The 14,195-nt window shown below is 34.9% G+C and overlaps 2 protein-coding genes across 7 annotated transcripts in view; one reads left to right on the top strand and one right to left on the bottom strand.

Moving 5' to 3' along the window:
* LOC127879533 (heat shock 70 kDa protein 12A-like) lies at window positions 1-8,092 on the top strand. 3 transcript variants are annotated; one of them, XM_052426432.1, is made up of 7 exons: window positions 1-141; window positions 1,753-2,122; window positions 2,415-2,533; window positions 2,853-2,952; window positions 3,752-3,893; window positions 5,184-5,315; window positions 5,578-8,092. In XM_052426432.1, the coding sequence occupies exons 2-7, from the start codon at window positions 1,811-1,813 to the stop codon at window positions 6,495-6,497; spliced, it is 1,725 nt and encodes a 574-aa protein (XP_052282392.1). In that variant the 5' UTR covers window positions 1-141; window positions 1,753-1,810; the 3' UTR covers window positions 6,498-8,092. The 3 variants fall into 3 exon arrangements, with proteins under 3 accessions (XP_052282392.1, XP_052282393.1, XP_052282394.1); XM_052426433.1 differs by having other exon boundaries at window positions 36-141; window positions 1,786-2,122; XM_052426434.1 differs by lacking the exon at window positions 1-141 and adding an exon at window positions 147-268.
* Window positions 7,031-14,195, bottom strand: part of LOC127879532 (coiled-coil domain-containing protein 138-like) — a 22,373-nt gene continuing 15,208 nt past the window's right edge. For all 4 annotated transcript variants that reach the window (XM_052426428.1, XM_052426429.1, XM_052426430.1 and 1 more), the window contains exons 12-14: window positions 13,051-13,175; window positions 11,024-11,214; window positions 7,031-8,120 (exon numbers count right to left, since the gene is read on the bottom strand). In XM_052426428.1, coding sequence (XP_052282388.1) covers window positions 7,985-8,120; window positions 11,024-11,214; window positions 13,051-13,175 — 452 coding nt within the window. In that variant the 3' untranslated portion in view covers window positions 7,031-7,984. The remainder of the gene's footprint in view (window positions 8,121-11,023; window positions 11,215-13,050; window positions 13,176-14,195) is intronic.

Genomic DNA, 14,195 nt, shown 5'->3' with positions numbered 1-14,195 from the left:
TCTTACAATCGACATTAAATTTCAAAGAATTTTATCAATACGGGTATTCCAAACTACTTCCTGGTCAAATATATCATTATGTTCAATGTGAGCTAAAAAGAAGGGAAGTAAACTGTGTGAGCTATTCGATTCAATCACTAGGTAAGTAACTTAGTAAGAAATTGCTATATAACACGTAATGGAATAGAGTACGCAGATAGTATATCTTCACATAAAATGTTACTCATGTATAAATATAGGGCACTTATGAAAACATGATCGATAAAAGGTATGTGAATTAGTTTAACACAACTTCTTTCGATTTACCTTATAGTTGTTCAAAGCCAATCAGAAAGTACTAAACGCTGACGTGGATGTTTCTTTCGCTATACATGGGAAACAATGCACTTTTTATTAATCATCACAACGTTCCATAAAACTTACAACTCGCCCCTGAGTCGATTTTGCCTTTGAGGCGGACATTTTTATGTTTGTAGTTTTCAAAGATCAGTTTTGTTCAGCATGATTTGTGACGTTATAACGAACAATTTACCCTTCATACTAAAAATAAATATCAATTTGAAATGAAATGTTATCAAATATTATCTCTCGATGAATTTGGATTCGTTTAAGTTATAATTTATTCTGGTGACGGAAAATTCAGAATTTTCAATTATCGATTATCTTTATACCATCTGCATTTTGGTCAGATACGTTTGACAGCATTCACAAATGACTCTATATTGAAAGCATAACCTTATTCTATAATCATGAAAAGTAATTTTCAGTGGTTTGCTCTATTGTATAGGTATTACAGTAAACAATGAATTACAACTCAATTAGCCCTTGAGGCGAACGCAATTTCCCTTATGGCGAACATGAGTTTTTGAATGGCAGAGGCATATGGATGATAATTAACCACATATTCATTTCGATTAGCATGACTAAATCTATAACGAATCTCATACCTCACAAACAAAAAGAATCACACAATGTTTTATCTTTTTATGTCTGTACTTTTCTTTTTCACCCCCAGTGCTACAAATGGTTCCGCTGTTGTAAAGGTCGAATAGACACTACAAGTGACCATGTCATTTTTTCTCTTTTTATAACTTATTTTTGTCAACATGTTGACAAAAGATAAAACATATCAAATCAACACATGGCTGTTCCTGTGCAATTTGCATGTTTATAAATATAGGAAATGGATAACCAAATAAATGCTTAATACAAATCTGTATCCGTGTTGAGGGCGAATATGTCCGACTCATGAGCGAATTTAGTGGGTATTGTTATTCAACTATTTTTCAATGAACATAAGCTGGGAATAAAATAATTATTTGTAAAATAGATTCATATGATATGATAGTTAAAGCCTGCGCAAGCCGAGTCCCGGCTTTGATCACACAGCTTTTTATAATAGACTTATACCGCTAACCCGTCCGACTCAATGGCGAGTTAACACTAAATAAAAACCAAGTTAGAGTATATAAATATATTAATCAAAGTTTTTGAGTTTAATTCAAAAACGTCAAATCCTTCTATATGCCTATTGACTTTCAAGTAAGCGATCATATCATTTTCTTCTGATACAATGGTTCAATCATTCAAACATGCATGTATCTTTTTAATGTGACTTTGTGATAAAATATACTAGTTACCATATACATATTGCAGATTCGTCGATCGGTACGCGTTTCGAATGTCCGGAGTGAAATTAACATCCTTACAACTGTGAACACATAGAATATAGTTAAACCCTATTTTTTTTAGATCGATTGCCTTGTAAGTATTACACCAATATAGACACCTATGATCGAAGCAAACGAAAATGTCAGAAAACGCATTTAAGTGCAGTCGTTTAGTTGTGGCGGCCATCGACTTTGGCACTACGTTTTCTGGGTACGCCTACGCAACCCACCACGACCTGGCCAACAAGCCTCCGAAAATACACACACCTAACTGGTACGGAGGAAGTCACATCTCCAATAAAAATGCGACGATTTTGCTCCTGAACTCGAAGCAGGAGTTTGTTTCATTCGGGTATGAAGCGGAGGACGCCTATATTGAATTTGCAGCTGAAGGCAAACATAAAGATTACTACTTCTTCCGACGGTTCAAAATGAACCTGTATGAGTCTGAAGTATGTGTTTCTGTATTTTATGTTATTATTTCGTGCAGGCAATGAATATCCGTGAATTAAGAGAGGTCCGACGTTGACTTATTAGTTTTATAGCACTCACTACAGATAATTTTAGTGTATACTGTTTCCTTTAAAAAATGCAGACAATAGTATAAGTATTATTTTATGTAATTGATCTGTTATTATTCAATATAAGCATAGTAATGATATTTTCTGCTTTGTTAAGAATTATTACGCCGTATAAAAGTATATACCATTTTACACAAGATTTATTTTGCGTCTCCTAAAACAGAATTTGAAGAGAGACACGATGATCAAAGACGAACAGGGCAAAATGATGAACGCAATAAAGGTGTTCAGCCTTTGTATCAAGTATCTGAAGGACCATCTGATGAAGAACCTTTACACAAAGTACGATTTCATTTGCATGGGTAGTATATATCTATTATATTTTAGTTATAAACATACATGAGCACCTGTATCTCAAAATCCAATGCCAACTGTCCCGTTGTCACTACACAATCAAGAGACCAATCGTATTTGAGTAAACGAGGTATCCGATGCTGGAGGTGGTAACCAAATACGTCTTTAGTTATAACGAGATGTTTGTAAAATATGTTAGCGCATTCCTTTCTTCCGAATGCAACTTCCCGAGCGACCTAACGACGGACATATCCAAATATATATTTTTAGGTCTATTCAGCCGTCGTTTTTTACTTTTTTTTATCAGAGTCTCAGACATTAAGGATAGCGATGTTGCTTGGGTGTTGACAGTGCCGGCAATATGGAACGACAGCTCCAAGCAGTTCATGAGAGAAGCTGCACTTCAGGTTTGATAAACTGTTGATTTTTACTTATAACACGATTATAATTTCATTTTAAAGGCAAGCACTAGTACCCTCAATAAAAATATTCAAACATTATTGAGCCTATAAACTATTAAACTATGCATTCCTTTGTATTCTTGATATAATATTGATATCGCTCTTCTAAGAATTGTTGTACATGAAGTCGAGACGAGTCAACAGTCCAGAGAAAACAGAAACATATTTTGGGCTTTCTTAATTATCTGAAGCATGTAATGAATATAGCTCAAATCCAAACGCTAACCATTATTGTTAAGTAACCACGCTGTCAGTCCGTCCTTAAGAGTGCGTGACCGTTCTATTACTCTGAAGTGGTTTGATTGTGAATGATCACTCAAACGAAGGTCCATAGCGGTCAAAACTTAACATAGGACTGTGTTCGTGCTTCTAAAGCGCCTTCACTGTTTTATTTCGCATGTGCTTAGTTCAATCACTTGAGCGGGAAGTGGCCTATCAATCACTTTTAAATCATATACTATATATATATATATATATATATATATAAATAAATAAATAAATAAATATAAATATATATATATATATATATATATATATATATATATATATATATATATATATATATATATATATATATATATAAAACATACGTCGGAAGGAAGTTAAATTTCACCGTCGAATTAAAGACGAGTTAAACAATATAGTGTCCTATAAATCCATTTATAGTAGAGATTATTATTTGCATAGTAAATGCAATATAAGCACGATAAGCTTGGTAATAAGTGTGTTAAGCAATGCATTATAGGCTGGGATACAAAATGACTCGTTGAGCATAGCATTGGAGCCCGAGGCTGCATCCTTATTTTGCATGCACGTTCCGGTGGAAAAAGAGGCCAAATTCACGCCCTTTGCTGTTGGTCAAAAGTATATGGTCGTCGACATCGGTGGTATGTACGCTTTGAAAGTTGCATCGGTCAGGAAGACTGATGGTGTGCATTATAGACCCAGGCTTCTACTTCAGCTGTGTGGTTTTAGCTGGTCTTAATAGCTGAGATAGTGAACTGTTGAACAGATGGTGATGTTTCTCTGGGTATTTTCCCAGTAGCTGCAAGGCCTCTGTATCTGCTGTCAGCAGATCCTGATGCTTCCTCAGGGTTGCTTTGATATCTCTGATAAAGCTTGATGTTTTAAGTCTCCCTTCTCCGAGGCAGTTCACTCAGCTTTGCATCAGGTAATCCACTGAGAACCAACTGTGTGATCTGCTTCATGACTTTACATTTCATTCGCTTTTGTAGTGAAGGAACGCCTGTGTTCAGGCAGGTCAATCTCTTTCATAGGCGTTTATCTCCCTGCACCAGTAATGATATGCAAAGCTTGGTTCTGTCCAGAGGCTGCTTGTGGGATTGACCAGCCATCATCAGGCAGTTGGATATATCCCAATTAAAAGGCTCAAATAAGACGAATTTCATTATATAAAATTATTGATTCTTAATTTCTCTTTGTATGCCCCTCCAAAAGCGGAGGGATGTAGAATTAGCATTGTCCATCTGTCATGTCCATCCATCTTTCACAAAAAATTTCAGAGCAATATCTCAGAAAATATATAAGATATCAATCAATCCAGGACAAGTGCCATGCACAATAATCATAACTATACTTTCCTAAAGAAGAGTGATTGCCCTTTGTTTTGTTTTTGTATGATGTAACTTTTCAGGGTTATATCTAAGATACCATACAAGACTTCAACATGAAACTTCATGGGTGTGTTGACATCAATGAGGAGTGTGATGCTTAAGAACCATAACCCTTCACTTTCTTAAATGAGATTCAGTGCCCTTTGTTGTGTGTGTATGATGTAACTTTTCAGGATCTTATCTCAAATGTGATACAAGATTTCACTATATCTCAGAAACGATAAAAGATTTCAACATGAAACTTCAGGGGTTGATATCAATCAGGAGCATTGAAATGAATACAAACAATAAATATACACTTAATAATGTTTTTTGGACGATATTGTTATATCGAGGGATTTGCAAGCATCCATAAACAATGTTTATTTGGCGGGGAATATCAGTTCAACAAATTTGCTTGTTTATTACATAACATTGAAGGTTTTCTCTCAGTTGCTCAATAGTAGTTATTTAATACAATTAATGATTTAACTGGTTTTAGATTTAATTATTACCTTATTAATACAATGTGTGACTTTCTTACACAGCTTGCTTTGTTTTTAGGAGGCACAGTTGACATAACTGTCCATGAGGTCGTGTCGAAGGGACTTCGAGAACTGTTCTCTGCCAGCGGTGGTGCGTGGGGAGGAACACGAGTTGACGCAGCTTTCGATGACTTTCTTAGCACTGTTTTCGGTATACATGCCTAGTTCGGGTGCAAGTTAAAACAGTCCCATGTACTTGCGGCTACAAAATGGTTTTCAATTTTAATGGCAGAAGTTCAGAAACATAAATGTGATTACAATGTTGTGTTAAATTACTGTATAAAATGAACAATTTGTACAGTATGTTCCTTTTTAATGTACCTGTATAGTATTTGTGGTATTAAGATTAAGATATTTTTGTTTAGCGTTAATTTTATAAATACATATCTTACATAATTATTTATGGCTTGTAGGTAAAGATGTGTTTGAGGAGTTCAAGAAAAATTGCGTTGAAGATTTGGTGGAGATTCGGAGACAATTTGAGACAAAGAAAAGAAACATAGATCCCGAAAAAGCTGGAAAAGACACTATAACACTTCCTGCTGCTTTGATGGAAATTTACAAATCGAAAAAGAAAATTGATTTAGAAACAGGTATACAGAAAGGTCCATTAGGCAATAAGCTCTCAATAACTACAAACAAGCTTCGAGTTGAACGCAGCCTTATGAGAGGGTGGTTTAAAGAGTCCTGCGAGAAAACGGTTGATCATGTGAAGGAGCTTCTAAAGAAAGATTCATGCAAAGGTACTAGCACTATTCTATTAGTTGGCGGTTTTTCTGAATCAGCCATTTTGCAAAAAGCATTTAGAGATGCTTTCCCGGACAAGAGGCTTGTTATCCCAGAAGAGGCAGGGTTGGCAGTGCTAAAAGGTGCAGTTCTTTACGGAAACAATCCCATAACAATTGTTTCTAGGGTCGCAAAATATTCGTACGGCATTCGCGTCTTCCGCGACTTTGTCGAAGGTGTCCATCCCAAGGAGAAAAAAGAAATGTATGGAAGCAGAATAAAATGCAAGGATGTGTTTGCCAAACATGTCACAAAAGGTCAGGATCTTGTTGTTGGCGAAGCCCAATCATCACAGAAATATAATAAAGTCGAAGCTGAGCAGTTGTCTTTTATATTCGACATTTTTACATCGCCTGAAGAGGACCCAAAATTTGTGACTGATAAAGGTTGTTCCCACATTGGGCAACTAGAGGTTGATGCCCCAAAGGATGGCAAAGGAGGGGGCGTGTCGGTCAAGATGATCTTTGGTGGGACAGAGCTCATTGTTCACGCTACGGAAGAGGGCACGGGGAAAGAAAAGAAGGCGACTTTCAACTTCCTGCAGTAGGTTGGAGGAAAACATTTTCATAACTTGTGATGAAGGTGGATTGTATTTCGATTATTTTTTTTAAGAAACCATATCCATGCCAAACCATATGGCACAAAGTTTGTTTAAAAAATTATATTTTTTCTGGTATTTTATACTAATGTTCAAAAGTTTGCAAGTTCAATGCAGAGGCAATTTTCTATTTCTAAATAATAACTAATTTATTTTACAAAATATGCCCACATTACAATAATTTATATCACAGTTATTAAACACAAATGTGATGGTATAATGTGATCCACAAATGGACACCAAATTCCTTAAAATAATATAAAACATGAAGTAAAATCTAGCATGATGAACACACTTAAATGTTCTTCATAAAGAAATAAAAGTTTGTACTTGTTTTTGTAATCAAAAACATTATTTGTGTTAGTCCATATTGATTTATAATACTAGCAAAAACAATGTGTATGTGTTTAATAATAAATGTGTACAAGTCATAAGCGATTTTACTTTGATAAACAAATATTTTTTGAGGAAGTTGCATTAACTTCAGTTTGTTCATGTTCTATGCTTATAAGAGTTTAATGCATTGCTAGCAAAATCGTAAACATGACTTCAGGTTATAACAGGTTAAGAAGCACAATCTGTAAATTTAGCCAAACAAATATCAATGCACATAATTATTCTATAATAGTACATGAGTTGTTCCACTTAAAACTCTCCATCTGTGATATTAATGGTGTTAAAATAATCCAGCTTGTAAAAGGTTTACATATCTGTTGTTATCAACCATTCAATGTTGAAATAAATATACGATAGTAAAATATATTAATCACTCATACTAGTGACGGTAAGAGAGGTATTTTGTTAAACAATTTAATTAACTAGAGCGTGTCACAGACATTGATATCCCTACAACACATGTTTGGACACAGATAAATCCAGTATATATTCTACAGTGGACAAAAAGACAAAGGGCCATAATTCTTTTGAAAATTCTTAAGTTCTTTTAGTGAAAAATAAGACATAATTCCACAAAAACTCGTTGCAACCAAAATGCATTGCTTCAAGATCATCTACACATTAAAGAGTAGTTGAAAACACATGTTTAGACTATATACTCCATATTGGGAAAAAAAGGACCATAATTCTGTCAAAACTCGTTTTGCTTACTTTCCTTTCTTAAAGATCATCTACTCATGAAGGTCATTCATTAGGGAAAGTTTGATCAACTGTAAAAGTTTTAACAAGATCCAACCAGAAGACATAAATGTAAAGGGACTATATATTCTAAAGTGGGAAAAAAAGAAGGAAAAATGGTCATAATTCTGCCAAAACTTGTCCCAGCCTAAGTTCTTTTCTTACGGTCATCTACACATTATGGTCATTCACTGTGAAAGTTTGGGCGAGATTCACCCTGTGTATAAACATGTCCTGAACATTATGCAATACTGTCATTGACTGCTCTTATTGAACATACACATATTGACAGTGACAGACAACTATGATGCAGAGTTGAGATTGTACAGGATGGATTTCAGATTCAGTGCCAGAAATGCCTGGTCGTTGGAACATGTCCTCAGCAGCTCTTGGATGATGCCTGTTATTGTGTATACCTCGAAAAATCGCTTGTTTGCCCTGAAAACAAACAATAAGCATTTTATAATCTGCATAATTAAAGTCTGATTATTGCATTGAAATATACATAAAGTATACGAATGATATACCCCAACAAAGGCCAATCAGAATGGCAGAACAATAAACTCCTTTTTAGTGAATGTTTAGTCTTAAGGGAGTTCTGATTTACTGTGGGTTCAAGTTTATTTCAGCCAAAATGTATTCAGAGATGTAGTATAATAAAAGTAGTAAAATAACACATATGATTTGACACGTTTTGTAAATGTATCAAATACAACTGAAAGTTTAAAACCCTAATGAAAACACTGCAGAATAAATAGTCTCTATAGAAAGTTTTTTAACCATACTCAGTCCATTTTTGAACATTTTTATAAGATAACTTGTCCTGTTCTAATTGTTTTAAAATTTAATCATTGAAAACTAAATATTTGACCAACATTAAAGTTATATTCAACATACATTTTTATTTCATGTAATCAGGTGATCATACAAATTGTTTATCTTTTAAATAAAAATGTTTATTTAAAATTTGAACGATTTATAAATTCAAAGTTATAATTGCTGGTATAATGTTAAATAGATAGTCTCATTACCATGGTGGATGTGTTCACACTTATTTAATGTGCTATGAAATATATATGCAGTGTCTATTCTAAAAATCAAAAAGTAGGGGGAAAATTCCCCACTCACTTTGAAAAATAGCAGTGATTTTTCAAAAACAAGGTTTCATTTAAGGGAAGCTGAATTTAGCAGCTTTAAAGATTGGTTAAAGGCATTTTCTTGCACACATGCTACAATTGTGTGAAATATTTGAAACAAGAGATGTGTTTGTCAGAAACACAATGTCCCCTTCTGCGCCACTTTGAAGCCATATATTTAACCTTGAAAGATGACCTTGACCTTTCAAATATCAAGTTGCTATCTTCAATATTGCAATAGTTATGACCAATGTTAAAGTTTTCTGACGGACGGACAGATTGACTGACGGACAGTTAAACAAGAGATGTGTTTGTCAGAAACACAATGCCCCCTAATGCGTCGCTTTGAATTATTTTTTTACCTTTGACCTTGAAGGGTGACCTTGACCTTTCACCACTCAAAATTTGCAGCTCCATGAGATACACATGCATGCCAAATATCAAGTTGCTATGTTCAATATTGCAAAAGCTATGAAGAAGGTTAAAGTTTTGGTTAAAGTTTTTGAATTTGTTTGTTTGACCTTTGACCTTGAAGGATGACTTTGACCTTGACCTTTCACCACTCAAAATGTGCAGCTCCATGAGATACATATGCATGCCAAATATCAAGTTGCTATCTTCAATATTGCAAAAGTTATGACTAAGGTTAAAGTTTTGGGACACACACACACACACACAAACAATGACAGACAGGCCAAAAACAATATACCCCCGATCTTTTGATCCGGGGGCATAAAAACTATATGCCACCCTTCAGGGGCATAAAAAGTACAGTGAAATGCTTAATGTCGCCGTGGTGTAACGGATATGGTGTCCGCCTAGCAACTGGGAGGTCGAGGGTTCGATCCCCACTGTGGGAGTGTTCTTTTGATCTCCCCCAAAGACACCAAGTACTGGTTCTAGGCCCGGGAAACTGACTTATAGCGTTTATATAAGCCTTAGGCTTTTGATGCAATCGAGCTAAAATAAATAGGTTTAAACTAAATGCTTTATTGTATGGTCTATAATCTATAACACTGTATATATTTATCTTGTGTCATAACATGGTGTAAGAATGCTGACCTAATTATAAAATCAAGTGTACATTAATCCTGCTGTAAGACTATGTCATTTGCTGAAGAAAGCCATGACTGCTAATTATATCTTGATTTTAATTATATCTGCAAAGATCGGATTATAAATCTAAGTTTGTATATCTTAACAAAGCACGGTACTGCTTCTGTGATTCGATATTTGGAATACAGAAAGTTTGCTTTTTGTACATAAAATATATAGGAAACATAATTGTGAGGGCGCCTTTTTTTTGGTTTTTAAAGGACGCCTGTTTAAAGAGTTTGGTTTAGAGGGAGTACATTGTATTCTGCTGAAAATAAAAATCTTAAACTATTAAAATACATGATAGATATTTATGTTAATATAAATACCGCTTCTCGTTTGTCAAATAATCAGTCAGTATCAGTAATCTAACAAAAATTTCATGAAAAAAAGATTATATTTTAACAACATTTCAAAAACTGTTAAAGACTTACACATTGGGAATTTGGAAAACGTATTTAAAGACACTAATTTGAGGCTTTAGGTATTAAAAACAGGAGATGTGTTTGTCAGAAACACAATGCCCCCTAATGCGCGGCTTTGAATTATTTTTTTGACCTTTGACCTTGAAAGATGACCTTAACCTGTCACCACTCAAAATTTGCAGCTCCATGAGATACACATGCATGCCAAATATAAAGTTGCTATGTTCAATATTGCAAAAGTTTGAAGAAGGTTAAAGTTTTGGTTAAAGTTAAATTGTTGAATTTGTTTTTTTTACCTTTGATCTTGAAGGATGACCTTGACCTTTAACCACTCAAAATGTGCAGCTCCATGAGATACATATGCATGCCAAATATCAAGTTGCTATCTTCAATATTGCAAAAGTTATGACCAAGGTTAAAGTTTTGGGACACACACAAACACACACACACACACACACATACAATGACAGACAGGCCAAAAACAATAAACCCCCGATCTTTCGATCCGGGGGCATAAGAATGTTTGTTAGGAAAGAATAGTACGCTGTTAAAATAGGGTCCTATATTATGAGCTATTGTAGTGTTGGCATAGGGTAGATAGACATAATTATAAAATATTCATAAAAGCAATAAAACAACAGACAACACTATCTGCTAGGCTGTTGACAGGCTGTTGCTAGGTTACCTGCTTTTGGAGAGCTTCTGCAGCACTATGCTCAGTCTCTCCAGGAGCTTGGTGTCCGGTCTGGGGGCGCGCAGCACCATGGCAACCGTACGGAACCACGTCTCGTTGCTGCAGCTCTCCAAGAAGGGAGGCAGGAATGGCGAGTCCGTTGACATCTGCAGGAAAATGTCCATTGCTGGGCTCATGAAGGGCTGGAAAAAATATACACAGGATTATAATTAGTTTATTTCGGTATAATATGGCATGTGAAGTTTTATTTACTCTCCATGCATTTTAATTAATGGACACTGACTTAATGCTTATATAACAATATAAATTCTAATTATATTACATTGTATTTCTGTATTTTGATGACGAAAAAAAATGCATCATAATTTTTTACATAAACCTTATATTACTCATTTTATTTAAAAAGATTAACAAACAAGTGTTTTTTCTTCAAACTCAGCTTTCAGACAATTACACATTCAACCAATTGTCAGAACACACAGTGCATATTCAATTGTTACTACATTATATATTATAGGTGAATAAGCTGGCACAAATTTGGTTTCATTAATATTAAAGAGCCAACTAATGACGTTTAGACACTCTTCAAAAGAAGACTGTAAAGCAATAATCATTTCAGTGAGTAAAAGTAAAAATGAAAAAGCAAAATCTGCCTGTATTGTAACAAATTTGAAAACGCATTTTTGAATTGGTTGAATTTCCATTCAATATGGAAAGGAAAACCAATGATGTCTTAATTAAGCATGACTATACAATTTTGCTTGCCATAAAGTATAAAATACATCATTGATTGTATGAGTACGGATTGTCGAGTGTTCTAAGCGTTAGACTTTTACTTGAGGGCTCAGTTGAGGCTTACTTTTGTTTCGTTCTATAATTTTATTCTAGTTTTTTACTGAAGTTTTTAAATCCAATGTTTACATTTATAAATAAAAAGTAATTAATGACAAACTTCAATACATGCACAAATCTGTAAAAAGGTCCCTTTAACCATACTTCCATGACAGAATTAAGTAAATTTTCTTTAAAAATCTTTTACTGAAAATAATTCATGATGAATAATAGACCTGACTCACAAATAAGAACAAGAGTACAATCATGTCACATAATATTCCCGTTTAAAGTTATTTTTTCCAAATTAGATGATAAAAAGTGCCATTATTCAGAAATGCTTGGTCAAGATCATATGTCCACAAACATTGTTTCCAAGTATTTTGATGCTACAACTATTTGAGTTACAGAGAGGCATATTTTGGATAATTTTAAGACCATGCCCCAGAAATGCCTCAAGCAATCTGACTGTTTATCCAAAAGGCTGGGGTACAATGTCCACAAATATTGCATCAAAAATTTATGATAACACCATTAAAACCTTCTGAGTTAATTTGGCCAATAAAGACAATAAAGATCGGCTTTGATTTTGAATTGCTTTACTTAATCTGAATGATGATTAAATTGGCTGAAATATTATGCCAACAAAAAGTTTCCCCAAATTTCATGATGATCTGATTTAAACTTTTTTAAATTGGTAAGGCACATCCTTCTTAACTCAGACCACAGGCACCCATGCAACAGGTTTCCCAAAAACCGTCTCATTTAAAAAAAAGTGTATAATAGAAGACAATAGACAAGAGCACCGCATAGCGGGTGCCAACGCTCGGCTGCGGGTGCAGTTTTATTTTTTTTTAATATTTTTTTTAGAGGTCACAGTGACCTTAACCTTTGACCTAGTGACCCCAAAATGGCTGTGGCGTGTAGAACTCATCAAGGTGCAGCTACATATGAAGTTTCAAAGTTGTAGGTGTAAGCACTTTGATTTAAGAGGCAATTTAAAGGTTTTAGCACGACGCTTGTGGACGGTGGACGACGAGCTGGCTATGACAATACCTCGGGTTGACTCCAAAACAGCCCAGCTAAAAATCAAACTTAACAGTCATACAGTTAGTAAATGTCAAATCTAAGGTATTACAAGGAACCAACACCATCAATCTCCATATTACCCCTCTACCCACTCTGACCTTGTTCACAGGTTTTAGAAACTGCAAGACGACAGTTGTGCCCTGGTAGTAGAGGAAAAGTTCCTTGGCCACGTCCGACTTCAGATCAGCCTTGAGTACGTCAAACACATGGGCCAGCAGATCCACTGATAGAGAACAGGTTACATTGTACATAAGTACACTGATACACTGATAGAGAACAGGTTACATTGTACATAAGTACACTGATACACTGATAAAGAACAGCTACATTGCACATCAGTACACTGATACACTGATAGAGAACAGATTACATTGCACATAAGTACACGGATCCACTGATAGAGAACAGATTACATTGCACATTAGTTCACTGATACACCAATAGAGAACAGGTTACCATGCACATTAGTACACTGATTCACTGATAGAGAACAGGTTACATTGCACATAAGTACACTGATACACTGATAAAGAACAGCTACATTGCACATTAGTTCACTGATACACCAATAGAGAACAGGTTACCATGCACATTAGTACACTGATCCACTGATAGAGAACAGGTTACATTGCACATAAGTACACTGATACACTGATAAAGAACAGCTACATTGCACATAAGTACACTGATACACTGATAGAGAACAGATTACATTGCACATAAGTACACAGATCCACTAATAGAGAACAGATTACATTGCACATTAGTTCACTGATACACCAATAAAGAACAGGGTACATTGCACATTAGTACACTGATCTACTGATAGAGAACAGGTTACATTGCACAATAGTTCACTGATACACCGATAGAGAACAGGTTACATTGCACACAAGTACACTGATACACTGACAGAGAACAGTTACATTGCACATTAGTACACTGATCCACTGATAGAGAACAGGTTACATTTCACATAAGTACACTGATCCACTGATAGAGAACAGGTTACATTGCACATTAGTACACTGATAGAGAACAGGTTACATTGCACATAAGTACACTGATAGAGAACAGGTTACATTGCACATTAGTACACTGATCCACTGATAGAGAACAGGCTACATTGCACATAAATACACTACTGCACTGATAGAGAACTTGTTAAATTGCTCATAAGTACGCTGATCCACTGATGTAGAACAGATTACATAGCACATTAAGGTGCTGATATTTTCAGAAC

Source organism: Dreissena polymorpha, chromosome 4 (assembly GCF_020536995.1).
Source record: "Dreissena polymorpha isolate Duluth1 chromosome 4, UMN_Dpol_1.0, whole genome shotgun sequence".
Classification (NCBI taxonomy): Eukaryota; Metazoa; Mollusca; class Bivalvia; order Myida; family Dreissenidae; genus Dreissena; species Dreissena polymorpha.
Note: the sequence above shows the minus strand (reverse complement) of the source record. Positions and strands in the feature narration are given on the sequence as shown.

Coding starts and splice junctions, on each gene's coding strand:
- LOC127879533 (XM_052426432.1), top strand. CDS start 1,811: ATGTCAGAAAACGCATTTAAGTGCAGTCGTTTAGTTGTGGCGGCCATC. Junction 3,894..5,183: donor TATGGTCGTCGACATCGGTG/GTATGTACGCTT, acceptor CTTTGTTTTTAG/GAGGCACAGTTGACATAACT. Junction 5,316..5,577: donor CTTTCTTAGCACTGTTTTCG/GTATACATGCCT, acceptor TATGGCTTGTAG/GTAAAGATGTGTTTGAGGAG.